This window comes from Zea mays, chromosome 2, assembly GCF_902167145.1.
Source record: "Zea mays cultivar B73 chromosome 2, Zm-B73-REFERENCE-NAM-5.0, whole genome shotgun sequence".
Lineage (NCBI taxonomy): Eukaryota > Viridiplantae > Streptophyta > Magnoliopsida > Poales > Poaceae > Zea > Zea mays.
In genome coordinates, this window is record NC_050097.1 from 101002348 (window position 1) to 101021755 (window position 19408).

At 43.5% G+C, this 19408-nt stretch overlaps 1 protein-coding gene across 1 annotated transcript in view; it reads right to left on the reverse strand.

The window, feature by feature from the left end:
- Positions 1-9173, reverse strand: part of LOC103648812 (uncharacterized) — a 51935-nt gene extending 42762 nt beyond the window's left edge. The window contains exon 1 of the mRNA XM_020548936.1: positions 8962-9173. Within this exon, the coding sequence (XP_020404525.1) occupies positions 8962-9173 (212 nt within the window). The remainder of the gene's footprint in view (positions 1-8961) is intronic.
- Between the last annotated feature and the right edge of the window lie 10235 nt (positions 9174-19408).

A 19408-nucleotide genomic window follows, 5' to 3' on the forward strand; every position in this document is an offset into this window, starting at 1 on the left:
AAATGGTTAGGTTAAACTAACTCTTAATAAATTTGCGCAAGAGAAATTTATTCATTAAAACATATATTTGGTGTGTATAAAATATACACTTAGAAGTATTTGCTTAAATGAATAATGCAATGAATATAAACAAAATAAACCTTGCACTCATGCTTGGAGTTTTATCTATGCATTTAAAGTTAAACTCAAACTTTGATGAGAAGTTGAATCCAAATGAAATCTGAAATTGAATTTAAATAGAGAAGATAGAATGAAAATAAAAAATAGAAAAAAAAGTAAAAGAAAAAAGGAAGAACCTATCAAGGCAAAAACTAGCTCTAGTCGGTCTAAGAAGCCCCTCTGCGCGCCCTTCAGACACCGTAGACCCCGCTGCCCAGCCTCTCAAACGCGCGCCCCTCCCAAATCCAGTGTTGATGACATGTGGGGGCCCTTTGTCGGACTGGTCTTCTTCCCCGTCGAAACGAACACCGAAGCTAACGGAGACCGCGACTTCGATGGGTGGTTGGAATCCTCCGATTCTCCTGTTGCACTCCGCCCCGGCCATAAATATTGCTAGCCGCGACCTTCCCTCGACCTAGAGCCATGATAGGAACCAAGCCAAGCGGCGTGCGCGCCATATCGAGCAATGCATTAGACAAAGTTGCCGCCGTCGTCGATCTGTGCCAGTAGCGCCATTCGGGGTTAATGCTGAAGCCATAGGGCATGGTCGGTGCTTGTCAAATCTCCCGTGGCGGTTTGTGTGTGCGGTGGTGGGCGGAATTGCGCTTGATTGCTCGTCGGACCTCATGGAACGTCATGGTGCCGCGCACACCGTGGACCACTCTCTGGTCGCCATCTCTGCCTCCGGTGAGTGACCTCCTTGCTAGTTCGATTTCATCCCCTCTAGGCATAGCACGGTTTGGGTCAAAGTTCGAGCGCGAGGAACATAGTTATGGTGTGGGCGGCTATGGCACCGCCGTGGGGAGGTCCTGGCGCCGCCTTGGGCCGGCGAGGGAAGGGGGAAGTGTTGGGGCCGTTGAATAATAGATCAACGGTCAGGATTGCGCCTGCGTACTGCTTCGGCCAGATTTGTTATGGACCGTCGATGACGTGATAAGCAATCGCAGATTAGATCAAGGTGTGGGGCGATCCTGACCGTTTGATCTGATCGGACGTCTGTTATCGCGTACCCGTTCGGAGTCATGGCGATATGATCTTGGTCGTTGGCTCTGATCTAGCGGTCGATATCCACTGATACACCTTCGCCTGCGACTAATTGCAAAAGAGTCCCTACAGAATCATGTATTCAACCCGCTGTCCTTCCACCTTTAAGAATCATAACAAGCGGGTCTTGGAATTTGTGTTCTAAACCCTGAACTTGACAAAAATAGTAACCGCAGCCCAAACGAATTCCAAGAAATAACAAATAAATACATAAAATGAGTTTTAGTGTATAAGTAATTCCTACAAACTTAGAAAATTCATAAATAATTAATTTTAACTTCTTTTAATCCGTTTCAGTTGCATTAATTTTGTTTCAATATTGTTTATCACCTAGTACCTTTGTTTAGCCATGAAACTTGATTTAAAATTATTCACTTGAATTACTCTATTCTAGGTACTAAATAACTCTAGAAATTCATAACTTGAGAAACGTAACTCTGATTTGATCCATTCAAATTGCGTTAGACTCGTATTAATATTGCCTACACTTTAGTAACCTTATTTTATCATGTGATATATTTTCCAAAATACATATTTGTTTAACCTATAAATATAGTAGATTAGACTTGATAAACAAAGTTAATCTGTCTACAGTTATAGTTTGGCTAGAATATAACCTCTAAGCAAGTTGTGGTTTAGGATTAAGGTTGAATTAGTCATTTCTTCATACAATTTCTGACATGATTAATGCTACTTAACATAGAATGTATTTCTACTATTTAATCACCTAAGACTTCATAAAACCATAACATCTTAACCGTAACTCCGAATTTAGCGATTCTCGAACCCACGATCTCATAGTATCGCGTAGAATATTATTATGTAGTTTGTACTTATGTTTTGTGTGCTGTCAATTTGCATATACCATGTTTGTTTGCATTGCTACGTTTAGCAGTGAGGTCACGAGTTACCTGAAGAGCATCCTGGTACCTGAAATCTTGAGTCCCAGGCAAGTTGTGCCCTTGATCACTTCTTTTTACCCAATAATGTTCTTATTAATCATAATGATCTGCACAGGTTAATTTTGATGGGACCCAATAGGTCACCCTAGTTTTGACTATCTTTATACCTTGTTTACTACTGAATGTTTGGGTAGTACCTGTTATTGCTTTATGTGGTTTTGGGTGTAGAGATATACATTATTCATGATCACACTTTTATTATCAGTTTGTTATTTAATGTTCATGATAAGATCATTATTTTAATTGGAACATGGAGAACCACCCGGGAAAACAGTGCTACCACAAGGGTGGTATGGGACGCCCTTGGCTGACTAATTAGGAAAGCTAGTGGAGGACTACCTTACCCAAAAGGGGCAAGGGCAGTAGGGGAGTGGTCAGTGTAGGGAGGCCCTTGGGTTGATTTTGCTGTGATGGCAGTTAGGCGAGGGGTCCCTGCATTGGAGCTTCCTAGAAACTATAGCGGGTTTTCTGAAGCTAGTGGAACTTTGGAAAGGCCTCGTAGTGTTACCCTGCCTCGCCTTCTAGGTAGAGGTGTATGGGAGTCGCTATCCCTAGGCAGATGGGTAACATGACTTGTGGGTAAAGATGTGCAACCTCTGCATAGTATAAAACTGGTATACTAGTCGTGCTCACGATCATGAGCAGCTTGGACACTCACATGATTAATTTATGGAACTAAATTCAATTTGTCATATGCATTGCAACACAGGTGTTGTTATCACTTTTGTTCTACTACTTAATTGGGTTGGTATTTACTTATACTTAGTAATTGCTAATAAAATTTTGACCAACTTTAAAAGCAATGCTCAACTCTAACCATCCTTTTTGGTAAGCCTTACACTTCAGGTGAGCTCCCACCTTTGACGAGTTCATGCACATTATTTCCGCCAACTTGTTGAGTGATGAACGTATGTGAGCTCACTCTTGTTGTCTCACACCCCCCACAGGTCAAGAACAGGTACCGCAAGATGACGCGCATGGAGGATGATGTGATGAGTTCGTGAGTGGTCTAGGTCGTCATCTCCCAGTCAACTTTGGGTTGCTGGATCGTTGTCTCCTTATGATGTATTTATTTATTTATTTTGTACATAACTCCTATTATATAGTAAAGATGTGACATTCGTTTTTGTACCACTATTCATCATATGTGTGAGACTTGGTCCCAGCACACCTGGTGATTATGTCCTTGCTTGGGTCCCTAAAACCTGGGTGTGACATGAAGAATAAGAAAAGAGATAATTTTTTATATGATTTGCCTCTACCTACTATCGCATATGAACACCCAAAACTAAAAGAAAATATTTAACAAATGACACATTATTAAATTATGCATCATGTTGGCTCTTATTTGTGAGTGCATTTAATAATAATAATAATTTTATTAATGGAAATAAATTAGTATAAAAAATGGGAATTTAAGCCCTAAATTGGAGAATTGAAAAGGGAGAAAGAAAATCATATATAAATAAAAGTAAAATATATACAAATAAATAGTATTTATGCTAGGATTTGAATTTGTGCAATTGGACAAAGTGTGAAACCCACAACCAAAGTTAAATTCAAATTTGAAATAAAAAATTAGAATAAAAAGAAAAGAGAAGAAAGACCTAACTGGGCTCGGATTCCTAATTCGGCCCATTCACTGTGAGCCTCCGCGCAACCCAATTACGTGTGTCGGTGCCGACAGGCAGGCCCTGCCCGTCAGTCCCACTGTCACTCGAGTGACCGGTTCTCCACTGGCGTGTGGGCCTGGCGCGTCAGACGGACTCACGCATGTAATTGCTGGTCGCTGCGGTGCGGGACCCACGGGTCAGCCAGCCCTCCACGAATGACGAGCGTTACTCTACGGGTGGGACCGCACTCGTAGTGACTCCCACCGCGCGTCCGAGTCGCACTGTAGATCCTCTCCAACGAATTTCGGCAACTCACGTCCTCCGTGTGATCATGCCCCGGTCGCTCGCCTCGCGCCCATAAATTAACCGAGCCGCAGTGCTCGCTTCCCCGTTTGCCAACCGTAGAACCCGACAAAGTTGTCGCTGTCGACCCACCTCCGGCGTGAACCGAGTGAACTCCGGGTGAGAGCGCCGCCGCACCCATAATGGGTCCACGGTGTCATCCGACTTCCCGGCTGTGGGGTGGGCGCATCGGTTGCGAGTGCGGGATCTGGACAGGACGACTCCGCGGGCGGTGGAACGGTGGATCTGCGTGAATTGCTCACCGGCAGCAACGCTCCTCCGCGAATCGGTCCCTCGTCGGGGTCAGACGCACTCACCGACCTAAATTCTGGTACACTGCCGTGATTAGCATCGCAATTCCCCACCCATCGTTTTGCACTAGAAATCGCGTAGTGGTGAACTTGGGTGGGCCGTGCAGTGCGCGCAGCGACGAAGCTCCGTCGTGCGGATGTCGCGCCGCCGCTCTGACAGTTCTGGCATCGTCACTATGCGGGGATAGGTTGGCTGCCATTGGATCTTGGTCCAACGCGCGAGATTAGGTCAAACATAACAATTCGGCAGGGTGATTGGTGGACCGTTGATCTACGATCGTATGGTCGGGTGCCTTGATCGGAATTCGGAAGTTAGTAACCATTAGATCAACATCTTGGGGCTCTGGTTACATACCGATCTATTGCGACGATGATCTAATCATGGCCGTTCATTTGGGATCGTGCGGCTCTCGGCGTTGGATACCCCTTCGCGGTTGTAACTTTGCGTAAGAGACCCTGCAAAAGATTGATATCAACCCGTGGTACTACGACAGAGTAGACTAAGTCTGGGACATTTTTTGCGTGGTTGCCTCTAGATTATTTAGATATCTTGTGCGCAGTACAAGAAGCTGGTAAATAGAATAAAAGAATTATAGGAAATGATTTTCAGTGTTCAAATAATTCTAGGACTTGTTTAATTCATATAAAATTTATTTTAACTCCTTTTTAGTATATTCCAGTTCCTATAATTTTGTAATAATATTGTTCATCACATAGTATCTCTTTTTTAACATGAAAATTGTGTTAAAAATGATGTCTTAATTAATCTTATACCAAACACAAAAAATCTTCGGAAATTCATAACTCGAAATCCGTAACTCCGAATTTAGTGATTCTTTTTCCTATGATCTCGTTACGGTGCTTAGATTATTATTATGTATTTTGTTTACATGTTTGGTGTGATGTTAATTTCTTCTTTGTACCATACTTGTTCGTATTGTGGCGAGTAGAAGAGGTAGTGGCCGACGATCCGGGTGTTCAGCAGGTAGAAGTTGCTGAGCAGGAGCTCATTGAAGGCAAGTTGTACCCTTGACCACTTTTATTACCCAATAATGTTCTTTATAATTATTTATTCATGCATAGACTTAATTTTGATGGGACCCAATAGGTTGCCCTAGTATGATTAACTTTTTCACCTTGTTTACCCCTGAATTTTTTGGGTAGTCATTGCTATTGCTATACATGGTTTTGGGTGTTGAGATAACTATTACACATGATTATTCTTTATTATTGTTCTATTTTTATTCATGATAAGACTATTACTTTAATTGGAACATAGAGCTTAACTTGAGAAACACGTGTCAAGGGTGGAATGGGACGCCCTTGGCTGACTAACTAGGAAAGCTAGTGGAGGACTACCTTACCCGATAGGGGCAAGGGCAGTAGGGGAGTAGGTGTGTAGGGAGGTTCCCAGGTTGATTTTGCTGCGATGGCGGTCAGACGGGGGATTCCTACATTGCTCTTCCTAGAAACTGTAGCAGGTTTTCTGAAGCTAGTAGAATTTTGTAAAGACCTCGTAGTGGATCCCTAGCCATTCACCTCGGTAGTGTCTAAGGGCCTTGCAAACCCAGGCAACATGGGATACACGACTTGTGTGTACATGGTACAACCTCTGCAAAGTGTAAAACTGGTATACTAGTCGTGCTCGCGGTCGTGAGCAGCTCAGGACTCTCGCATGATTAAATTATGGAATTAAATTCAATTTGTCATTTGCATCGCATTGGGATTTATTATTAATTTTGATCTATTATTATTCTGGTTGTTATTTACTTACATTTAGTAACTACTAATAAAATTTGACCAACTTATTAAAAGCAATGCTCAGCTTTAACCCTATTGTTGATCAGCCTTACACTTCACATGAACTCCCACCTTTGGTGAGTTATGCACATTATTCCCCACAACTTGTTGAGCTATGATCTTTTGTGAGCTCACCCTTGCAATATATAACCCTTCCCCCCACAGGAGAAGAACAGGTGGTCCAGGTGGAGCCATACAATGAGGAGTACGAGTTGATTTAGGTGGCGTCTCCTAGTCAGCTTTATGACGCCATGGATGGATATTTAGTTTGCTTTATATTTATCATTTATTTTTGTAAGACTTCCGTTATGTAATAATAACATTTATGATATTTGTGACATTTATTTATATACACTTTGTTATTACATGTGTTGTTCTTATTTAGCGCACATATGAGACACACCCAGCTTTATCCTTTAAATCATGGTGTGACAGCTGACCAGGTCTACATGACAGGCCGCCAGCCGCATGCTACACCGAGCGGAGAGGACAGGGAAAAACATGGAGGATTGGTGACCATGGCTGACGTGCGACATCACGCTACTCCGCTGAACCCTCACCGAACGCAGGGACAACCTCTAATGATGGAGAATTAGTTGTTGCTCGTACCTCAAAAGCAGTTCCTCCGGCGATCCCCCAAGCAGAAGATGTAGTGTCCGGATGTAGATGATGGTGAAGTGGTTAAGTCCGACGAGCTCTCAACCGATCTTGTAAGCTGAACAACGACGTAATCGAGGGCGACGGTAGTGGCTAGCCTCTCCCTTTCTCTATTTCTGACGTCAAGGCTCTAGCCTCCCTGTTTTGTGGCTTGGCTCAAGGAGACGGCTTTGGGTTGTATTATATACACACACGGGTGAAGGTCGGATCAATATCAAATCCTAACAAACCTTAGCTGGCATCGTGCGTTCTGTGACGATGTTTCATGCAAATCTTAACTAATTTGCTTGTTAGAGATCACGAAAGAAACGAAACTGTTCAGGCGGTCCACGACTGAAAGGCTCTCATCTAAGCTGCTTTTATTTGCATGTTGATATCACTGCGATGTTATAGTGATTCAGTATACGGTTTGAGAATTAAAGAAAACAAGAAATATACCCATGGCATGGTCACGTGAAGGGAGTTGGAAAATAAATGGCCCGTTCAAGTGCTTTTGGCCGACGTGATACCAGGTGAGTTTTCTTCGCCTCTTTTTTCTGTTGTTTTCTTATTTTATTTTCTATTTCGGTTTTCGGTTCAAATTTGGTTCAAATTACAATTTCAACTATGTTTTAAATTTGTAAACATAAGTTCAAATGCACAGATTAGAAACACAGCATAAGATGCAACTGTATTCATTTATCTATTCAACCAAATGAAAATCAGTAGAATAATTCATGTAAGATGTTTTACAATAATAATTATTAAAGAAAATATTTCAAACACATAGCCATATTTTAGAAGTACAATAAAGTAAATCTATAATTTTCATATATTCCTTTAAAATGATATAATTTCTTTTGTAAACTCTATATTAAGAAATAGTTTAACTAAATTTTTTTAGAGAATATATTTTTAACACAAAGGATAGTTCACATAAGAATCATTTAGATAATTTATTATTTGAAAATACATTTATTTAAATAAAAAAATGAGTTTTCTAATTTATTCAGAATGTGATTTTGGAGTGTTACAATTTTATTCAAATCACCTTGCACAATGAATAACAATATATTCACAAATAATTTCATGTCTAAAAACACATAAAACTTACATATGCAAATAGAAAAACGCAATTTGAGTGCAACATACATTAATCGAAGGTTATAGTCATGTTGTGTTATACAGTACATGTTGGGGGTCTGCTTCGTCGCCGAAGGTACCATAAGAAGAAACACCTTCGGAAGATTGACACAAAGCTGAAGCTATCGATCAAAGAGCTTCGGAGTACATTTTCAGAAGCACCGACTTAAAGATGAAATGACCAATCGACCCGTGATAGCTTGTGTTATGATTGTAAACATTTGTAAAGGGCATGAATGTAATTTCTCACAGGCTGTGTCCTATGCCTATAAATAGATGAACAGTACCCCTGTACTGTTCAGGCTATCTTGTATTCGCTTGTGTACAACGCTCGGATTTTGCCTTCTGTCAAGCCGAAGGTACAAATATAATTAAATATTGTATTTAAATACTCAAGTTTATATAATGAAAATGTGTGAATGATATTATATGATTATTCATGTTATCTTTCATGTTTCATAAACTTTGTCTTTCATTATCGCATACCATGATGATGAAGGAACGTCCTTCATGACCTTCGTCCGAAGATCATTATATCCTAAGGGAAATAATGCTTCGAAGGACGAAGGATATTAACATTTAATACTTTGTGTTGCCTTGTTATTGACTCATAGCATTTGAGAACAAGTCCCCAACGGTACATATGAAGTTTTCTATTACACATATTGCCCAATAACACAGATTGCAATGCAAATGATAGTCGAATGATAATGCATCCACATATTCAATTGGAGCCATAATATTCAGCTATGTTCGAAGCATCTGGGTGTAGACCTATTCCATATACATCTCTACTACTCTATAAGGACCCAATGTGGGCATCCACATTGCTTCACCATGCCCCCGCCACCTCTCCCAACGTCCGATATTCACGGCTGCCACGCCCCCATCCTCGCCCCCGCATGCCACACCCAATCCTCGTCCTCACCCCTCCCACAAGCCCCCACTCACCCCGCCTGCCACCGCCCACGCTCGCTCTCCTGCCCCCGCCCCCGCGCCCCCGTCTGCCCCCGCGCGATGCCAACCCCCTGCCCCAACCCCATGTCGAGCGTCGCCCCACTCCGCTCGTGGTTGGCGAAGCCCACAGTCGTCGCGACACCATGCCCCGACCCCTGTCTGAGATCGGTGCCCCCCACCTCCTGACCACTGTCATCGCTTTCCATCGCATAAGGAGCTCAGCGACCCGCGCCCACTTCTTCACCGGCAAATCGGGGAGGCATTTCCCCTACTCCCTCCCACCATCTGTGATGCTTGCCGCTCGGCATCCGCATCCGCTATGCTCGTCGCCTCGCCTCCCCCACTTGTCTGCAATACTCGCCGTCCCTACTCCTCCACGCCGCGTGCCCCGTGCCCGCCATCCACCGCCCCGACAAGTGCTGCACCCGCATCCACCTGAGAGCCGAGACCACCCCCTCCGCTGCCCCTCCATTCCCGACCATTTGTCGGTGCTGCCTTCCGCGGTAACAGGTGGGATCTTGCATCTGTTGGTGGTGGCATTGCCGGATCTAGCAATCTCTGGTGGCGGCCTGTGCATTTCCGTGGCCGACCTGCGCGCGGGTTGTCACACCCAGATTTAAGGGATAAAGCTGGGTGCGTCTCATATTGTGGCGGAACCGCTCGAATTATTCCGACTTAAGTGCCTAAGTCCTGCCTTAAAGGCTAGATCTCACTTAAATAGGAATAAACCGTCAGTCCCTCGGATCTAGTCCGATAAGGCCACTAACAGGATCAAGTACCACATACTCACTCCAAGGTGAGGCACAGAGAAAAGGCAATAAAGCATAAAACCATAAACTAAAGAACTACTTAATGTTATTACATCATCATCGGAGTTTTGCAAAAGTAGCAACCATTGTTCTTGATGCAGCGGAAATCGACTAACGGTAAAGAAAAATTGAGGATGGGGAAGCCTGGCCCATCACTCCTCATGCTCCTCTCCTGCTGAGGTAGGGTCCCACTCGACTGTCCAACCCGGTGGCAAGGTGGACGACCAAGTCACTCCAGCAACCATATCCTCCAGCGAACCTGTAAAAAATACGCCACAAGCAAGGCTGAGTATACTAATACTCAGCTAGACTTACCCAGTGTGAGGAGTCTACTCCTCTACCTCTTGACATGCAGCTGTTTGGCTGAGGGGTTTGGTTTGCCAAAAGCACTAGCTATGTCTAAAACCAAATTTTATCTTTTCAAGTTTTAGAATAATAAATTAAAACTAGATGAGTACCTAGCTATTCATACATGGTATCAAACTTTATATCAATCAACATATTGTGCCAGTCATCTCATTTCCATTATTACTCAATGCAGTACAAGGGATCAAGCAGTCTCATTAGCTGCGAGAAGCAGACGATTTGAATCGAGTTTTAACCTTGCAAGGTAAACCTAAACACACGACATGGAGAGGCACTCCGTCCCCACACACATCAACTGTCCCATCGATTTCCTGGCAACAGAAAGAGGCTCACCGACTTTGCGTACAATGCCTCACTGACCCCGACTGTCGTCGTGCAGTGACCACACTTGTACCCACCATAACCGGAATGGGAGACCACGTCTCAGGTCGCGTGAGGAGGTCAATCCATGGGCTGGTTCACTCAGGTACTAGGCTTGCTGATTTACCATATTTCTCGGCATGTGTTTAGTATGTTCAAACGCTAGACATAGGTACCACACCTTATTCCTTATTCCAATTTCGTCTCATAGACCACGCATCCCCATAGATCTGCGTTCACAGACCATCATCATTTCATGATAAAAAATGGATACAACCAATTCCTGACCTCGCGCGAGTGCTAGAAAAATCACTCGACTTCTACCGAGATCCCTAATTAGCAAAGCAGCTACTCGACCTAGCATACTAGTATTCATCTCAAAGGAATCCCGAGTTCATGCAGCTAGGGTTTCAGACAACTCCTACACTTAAATGCATAGTACAAACCTACAATCATTAAGTGCAGTAAAATAGCATATATAACGGTTATGCATAAAACCGAGGCTTGCCTTCAAAAGCTGGGGCAGGTAGATCCTCGATAGCAGGCTCTGGTGCTGCCTCCTGGACTCCTTCCTGAGCAACTCCTTGCTCCAGAATGAGGATGTACTCTCCGTCAGCGAGGTTACAATCTATCGAATGCAATGAATAAGATACATGCATGTTAATGATATGCCGATTTAGTAAACACGATGTATGGTGAAACAATATTAAGATAGTGAGTAAACTAGGGTTTCTTTATCATATGATGTTCTTAGTGCCTTATACTTACCTATTTTAGGTTTTGAGTGGAATTAAGAATTTAATCATCTCATTAGAGTTTTAGTGGGCACTTAGGGAGACCTAGTTGTGTAATATTAATTCCTTCCACAATTCCCCTTTTTATTTTCTATTTATGCTTTTAAAGTGAGCTTGAACTACCATAGTGATTTAAAATTTTCCAAAAATGTTGAATAAAGTACAGTGGGTTAATATTGGTCATTGTAGTCTATTATACAAATTTCAGGTTAAGAATAATTGGGATAAACTCTATGCAAAAATAACAAAAGTGAGGGTAGGTGGTCACTTTGCACTACAACTCTGATTTAGGTGGGGGTTCTATACTAAAAGTTATTTTTGCTAACATCTATGGGTAAGAATATGCCTCTGTGCCAAAAATCATAGAAGGTGACTTAAAGATTATTTAGTTGTGCTTTTCTAAAGTTTAATGCCAAAAAGACACTTATAACTAACTTGCTATTTGAAAAATATCAAACAACAAAACTTGTATTTTTCCTAGATTCATACTAGCATAATAGTAGTTATTCCTAAGGTTGGGGTGGTTCCTCCTTAGGGTTATTTTTCTGGGATTTTTCTAAGTTCTCACTGTTTTTATTAAATAAAAACTGGTGCATTTTATTTATACTAAAAGATGGTTCAACAAAATTTTCTTATGAACTATATCACCTAAGCAAGCTGGGAAAAATATGGTTGCCCTCTGGTCCTTATTTTAAATTCCCTTTTTTATTTTCTTAAGGTTTGGTTCAATACAAGTTTTAATGGGTAATCTTCCCTTAACCTAGTATACTGGGGAGTTTAACATTTTTAAACAGTGTAGTTACTAGTTAAGTATATGTCCAATTTTTCTTAGCCCTAGTCCAAAAGTATTTTTATTTTTCCTCTGTTTATTAAGGTTTGGGCATTATATTTGTTTAAATCCAAACTATAAAAAGCTATGCTAAAACCATGGTGTTTATCATTTTTGTTGGGTATTTCATAATATTTAGGACCTAGCAAAATTGGTTTGACCAAATTTGGTTAAATAAAACTCAATGTATGAATTTTTCTAGTTCTCTGTTCATTTAAAAAGAATAACTCTTAAAGTTTAAAGGAAATAGGCTTTGCACCGAGGTCCCTGGTTCTTCCTTAACTAAATCGTTCAAACTGTGCCCCTGGGGAACTATTTAACCGAGTCACTGACTTCGCGAATACCCCCTGGCTTTTCCCTCTCTTAACCCGAGCTCCCTCCTCGTCGGAATAGTAGCCGCAGAGAAAAAAAGCGGTGGTGTGGCTTACTGGTGGTAGGAGAGGTCCGGTGGAGGGTCGGTTGAGGTCCAGGGGCTTCTGGCGGTCATGTCGAGGGGCGGATCGCCGGCGGTGATGGCCGGAGTAGGGCTGGCCGCGTGTGCAGGCGGTCAGGCTCGTCGGCGACGCGTGCTCCGGCCTGCTCATGGCGGTAAAGTTCAATCAAACCGCTCAGGGAGCTTCACTGGAGGTCAATGGTGATCTATGTGCAAGGAATCGGCAAGTGGCTCACCGTGTGGCTCGGTCTACGTGCGCCGGCGGTCGGACAAAGTCCGGCGACGTCAATCTGGCACCTCCGGTAATGTGGTGTTCGATCCAAGGGCTCGGGGAGCTTCGCTTAGCTCTAGGGAGGCTAGCCGAGGGTTTGGATGGGGTGGAGGAGGGCTGGAGTGGCTGGTCCACGGTGGTCGGGACTCTGGCGGCCGCTGGCACGCCGTGCGCAGAGCGAACGCCGATGAACTTGCGCTTGGGTGGGGCTGAGAGCGAGCGGGGGTGTACGGTCAAGGCCGTGGTTGGCTTTATAGGTGCGGGCGTAGGCACGGGGTCTGGCGTTGCATGGTGCGGCGCGCGCGGGGCCGAGCGCCGGGGCATGCTCTAGCATTGCTAGGGCGCGTCGAACACGTGGCCATTTTTTTCTGCCCGAGTTCTAGCTCTTGCTGAGCGGCCAAACGTGCGAATCTCGCCATAAGAATTTTGTGGGATCTCTTCTCTGCACCTAGGGCTACCTAGTTCATGTGAGTTCCAAGGGAAGATCGGGTCTGGTTTGGGAGATATGGTGGCGCCAAGTCAGAGTTGTCGGCACTGTTCAACCCGAGACAAAACTTGTGTCAAACCGTGTCAAACGGTTCTAGTTTGGTTTCAAAATTTTCAGGGGTATGCCTTGGGTAATTTGGCTCCTTTTTGTCAATTGGATCTTGTGGATTTGTTGCCAGCAACTAAGTGAACATCTCTGATCTTTAGAAGAGGGCTGATTTTTGACTTAGAGAAAATTTGGGTTGCTCTATAGTGCTCTCCACTTGGGACTGAATTTGGGGGGGGGGGGGTTTGTGGGACCTTTTTGAAATAATTCCCTTATTCTTTCTTGTAGATATAGAAATGCACTTCAACTTTGGTAAAGGGTTTAAGTCATGGACATTTGCATAGTTTTTCCACTAATCCAATGTTTGGGGGTCTAATGGCTCAAGAGGGGGTTCTAGGGTTTGAGCATCTTTTTCCAAGGTGAAGATACATGAAAAGCTAGGGTATTCCTTCTATAATGTCATTACTTAATTAATCCATGGTTTCAAAAGTTTTGGTGCCCCTTCTCCCCACTCAAACATATGTGATAATAGGCCATAGGTGCATGTATTGAGCCAGGGCCTTGGGTAACACCTACGGTGTTACACATATGTGCGTCAAAGAAGAACATCACATATAATGACAAAGTTTATAGAGATAAATGTCACAAGTATCATTATTACATAGTGGAAGTCTTACAAAAATAAATGATAACAATAAAACGAACTAAATAATTATTCCTTAGTGCCATCAAGCTGACTTGGAGACGCCACCTAGATAAGCTCATATTCCTCATTGTAGGGCTCCTCTTGGACCACCTGCTCTTCACCTATGGGGGATTTATATATCGCAAGAGTGAGCTCATAAAAGATCATAGCTCAACAAGTTGTGGAGAATAATGTGCATGAACTCACCAAATGTGGGAGTTCATATGAAGTGTAAGGCTGATCAACAAATAATGGTTAAAGCTGAGCATTGCTTTTAATAAGTTGGTCAAATTTTATTAGCAGTTACTAAATGTAAGTAAATACCAAACCAGAGTAATAATAGATCAAATTAATAATAAACCAAAATGCGATGCAAATGACAAATTGAATTTAATTCCATAAATTACTCATGTGAGGGTCCGAGCCGCTCATGAACGTGAGCATGACTGATATACCAGTTTTACAATCTGCAGAGGTTGCGCATCTTTACCCACGAGTCATGTTACCCATTTCCCAAGGAATCACGACTTCCCATTCCTATCTACCAAGGAGACGAGGCATGCTAACACTACGAGGCCTTTACAAAGTTCCACTAGCTTCAGAAAACCCGCTACAGTTTCTAGGAAGCCCCAATGCAGGGTAAGGTAGTCATCCACTAGCTTTCCTAATTAGTCAGCCAAGGGCGTCCCATACCACCCTTGTGGTAGCACTGTTTTCACGGGTGGTTCTCCATATTCCAATTAACAATATGATCTTATCATGAACAGTAAATAACATATTGATAATAAAAGCATGATCATGAATAATGTGTATCTCAATACCTAAAACCACATAAAGCAATACTAGGTACTACCCAAAAGTTCAGTGGTAAACAAGGTATAAAGATAGTCAAACTATGGTAACCTATTGGGTCCCATCAAAATTAACCTATGCAGATCATAATGATTAACAGGAACATTATTGGGTAAATAGAAGTGATCAAGGGCACAACTTGCCTTCAACGAGCTCCTGCTCTGCAGTCTCCACCTACTGGACACCTAGATCCTTAGTGGCTTGCTCGTCTACTTGCAACAATACAAACAAACATGGTATAGGAGAAATTAACATCACACTAAACAGCAGAACAAAATGCATGATAGTATTCTATGCATCGTAACAAGATCGTAGGAACAAGAATCACTAAATTCGGAATTACAGTTATCAAGTTACGATTTTCCTAAGTTATTTAGTGCTTGGTGTGGGATAAATTAAGTAGACAATTTTAATCAATGGTTCATGTCTAAATAGAGTTACCAGGTGATAAACAATATTATAACAAATTAATGCCACTGGAATGGATCAAAAATGATTTAAGATGAATTTTCTATTAATTAAATGAGTTCTAGAATTATTTTTACACTAGAAATCTATTTTCTTTATTCTTTTTCCTATTTTCTCTGTTCCTTGGACTGCGTGCAAGATTACTGAAGAGTACCGGGGCTAGTCTGTAAAATTCCCAAGACTCAGGCTACACCCAAGATGGACCGCATGTTTATTCTTACAAAGTGTAAGGGCTTCTTTACAAATTCTATGATCGAACTGGTAAGAGCAGATCTTGGCCGCCCGATCGCCAGTGGACGGCACGGATTAGGGCACCAACATTTGAACCGGTATGCAACACAGGCGCACGAAACAAGATCCAACGGTGCAGATTTGATTAGATATGATAAGATCCCCACCCTCCAATCTTAGACCTACGGTTCCTCTCTAGTGTACTCAAGGAGTCTGCGCCAGGATCGTCCGATAGGGGATCGACGATCGCCACGCGCCTCGCTCCCCAGGCCCGATGAAATCGGTGGCGTGCCAGTCAGCTATGGTGGCAGCGGCGCCGGCGTACAGCCCCGATTCCATCACACAGTTATGAACATAAATGGCGGCGGCTAAACGTACGGGAAAGCAGGGTAAGTCGACTGCGAGGGTTATTACCGTCAACGGCATTGTGAAGGAGGGGTCAGCCACATAGCGAGGCAGACCGCCGTAGAGGACCAACTCCGGCGAGCAATTCCAAGGCGCTGTCGCACGAATCGCCTCTAGCAAGTCGCTGACCACACACCCCAGGACCTGGCGAATCCAAATGAACACTCGTCAAGAGTCCTGTCGCGTTGAGCTTGAGGTTCCCGTGCGGCGGCGATCTACAGAATCTACGGGCTGTTCCTCTCAACTCTCTCTTGGCCGGCACTAGTGTGTGGAGGGGTAAAATGTGAGGCGAAGACCCCCGAAGCCCGCTTTATGGTCTTCGGGAGGTCAGTTCGAAGTGTGCACAACAGCCACCAACGATTCCGCCGTGGCAAGTGCTTCCCCGCAGGTGGTTGTGAGGGAAGAGCTATAGCACCGCTGGCTGACAAGTAAGACCCGCAAATCGGTGGGTGATAAGTCACGGCACGCCTTCGTTAAACCGCTGACGAACGGGCCCCACAACACAGTGGGCGCAACTGGTCACACGGGTGCGGAATGAGGCTGACGCGCAAGAGCCACGGATCGGCGCCCGTTAGGTGGGGTTGGGCCACGGGAGAGGGACTGGGAGAATGGGCCGACATTGGTGATTTGGCCCAAGCGGTCCTTTCTTCTTTTTTCCCTTTTTCTTTCCTTCTTTCTCCTATTTTCCCAAATTCAATAATTCAAAATAGATTTGAATTGCTGGTTTGAATCTCAAATTCTCAAATCTTAATAGCACTCTAATATGAATAATACTACCAATGTTTTGCCACAATCTCACTAGTATTATTAATATTATTGTTTTTATTCATTCTTCAATTCCTTTGCTCCCATATTTTAAAACCTCAAACTGGATTTTGAAGTTATACTTGTTTTACTTATTTGTTTGAGTTTTAATGCACAAACAAAGGAAGTCCAACATGATGCACGAGTTCATATGTTTATATTTGGTATTTATTTGCAAGAAAACATGTCTCATGAATAAATCACATAACCCAAAGGGTTCCTTTTCTTATTCTCAATGACATGAGCCATGGTAACTGTATACTAGGGTTTAAAAATCCTACCCCCTTAAAAGGAATCTCGTCCTCGAGATTAAGATGAACTAGGGAAGAGGTAGGGAAATTATATTCGTAGCTCTTCTTCTGTCTGCCAAGTAGCTTCATCTTCACTGTGATGACTTCATTGCACTTTGCACATTTTGATCACTTTACTCCTTGTAACACGAGTCAAAGTATCAAGGATCTTGATAGGATACTCAGTATAAGTCAGATCGTCTTGTACACTGAGATCTTCCATAGGTAGTTGCTCCTCAGACACCCTGAGACACTTCTTCAACTAGGATACATGGAAGACATCATGTACATCCGCAAGATGGTCGGGTAATTCCAGTTGATAGGCAACTTCCCCCACTCGCTTTAAAATCAATAAGGGTCCAATAAAGCGAGGGGACAACTTCCCTTTAACTTTAAACCTCCTCATACCCTGGATTGGTGACACCTTCAGATAAACGTGATCACCCTCCTTAAACTCTAACAGTCTTCTCCGGGTATCTGCATAGCTTTTCTGTCTTGACTGCGCAGTTCTCAAGTTCTCCCTTATCAATTGGACTTGTTCTTCTGCCTCTTGTATAATTTCTAGCCTAAAGAACTACCTTTCACCAGTTTGATCCCAATATAAAGGGGTCCTTGTCGGTGTTTTGGGTCCGACCACACACCCAGGGTTGCCCCTCGAGGTGTTTTAGGAGTAGGACGGTGTCGACAACTGTAGCAAAATGGTTCGTGCCGATCGCACGAGGGACAGTGGACAAGGTTTACAGGTTCGGGCCGCTTGGAGATGCGTAACACCCTACGTCCTGGTGAATATGCTTGGTGAATGTGGTTACAAGAGAGCTCTCTGGATTGAGAATAAAGAGAGTCGACGTGGGTGGCTAAGTAAAGGGTCCCCTGTTCTGAAGGGGTGCCCCCTAGGCCTTATATACTCGACCGTGGGGCAGTACACATGGATAAGATAACAACAAGTAGCTAAAAGATAGTGAACCCCTTGAGATTATCCCTACGTAACCCTCGCTGACTTATCCTCGTATGGCTTCGTTGCATGGAGGCTCCAGCGCGGGAAAGTCGGATCTCTGTTGCGGTCATTCGCTCGACGCTGAGGGCCGTCCGTGTTTGCACCAATCCGGCCTCATGTCTTTCTGCTTTGCTGGTTGTTTATCCCCAGGCCCACGAAAGAATGACCTTACGATTTATTGGGCCCTTGGGCCTTTCGTGAGGTCCTTTACTCTTTTAGTGGACCCGGGGGATATCTATCCCCCACAAGCCCCCGATCTTTGGGTTAATTTAGAGGTAATCAACCCGAAGATCCCAGGTCCAGCTTGCAGGTAATTTGAAGAAAGGTGGCTTCCTGTTGTCTTCTCCTGCTCTGATCACTCGTTTACCAAAACCTAGTTTCGTGCCTGTGCCTTAGAGGTCGGCATTCCAATTTGTAGGATCCTGAACTTCATTGGGTGCACCGGAGGTGCACCCAATGGGTGTAGCCCCCGAGCTTCGAGTAGATTTTAGAAAATAATCTATTCGAAGGTCTTCAGTAGAGATTATTTCCATTTGTATTCATTCATTTTGGTTGAGGGTTGGCTTTTTTAATCTTGTCCCACACTTTAGAAATCGGCACTATCTCGGCTTGGAATGATAATCCATGGGGTGCACCAGAGGTGCACCCAATGGGTGTAGCCCCCGAGCTTCGAGTAAATTTTTAGAAAATAATCTACTCGAAGGTCTTCCTTTTGCGTCCTTTTGCTGAAGATTATCCTTTCTGCTTGTAAAAAATTGGCATGATGTCATCCGCTCTATGTCATCAATATTATGCTTCAGAGGTCAGCATGTATTTTGTCTTTTGCAGCCGAGTTCGCAATCCATTCATATCTTGCTAGGTAGTGCAATTTATTTGCTCTGTGACTGATTGGACATTTGATGGACGTTATCTGTCTAGTCTTCAAGTCATTTTTGTCGACCATATTTTGTACTCCACTGGCTATATTTGGCTTCCCTCTAACTCTAACTGATATCTCATTTTTGTCTTGAAGCATTCACTGCGTGCCCTGCACAGATGTGACCATTTTGAAAAATATACTAATAATTCCTGAGCATCCCCCCCAATGGGTGTGGGCAAGGGACGGCTTGGTACGCTGAGTGTTTTAGCCGGCTGCTTCTGAGTAGTAATGTGATGTGACGGCGAGTGTAATTATATCCTTTGCGCTGTTGACTGGAGTCCCAATGGGTGTAGAGTTGCATGAAACGGCGTCATCCGCCTGACGTGTCTTCAGACGGGTGGAAGTGCTTATTGAATGCTTTGCGACTGTTCAGTGACCGCGTTTGGAGGAGAGCGGTTG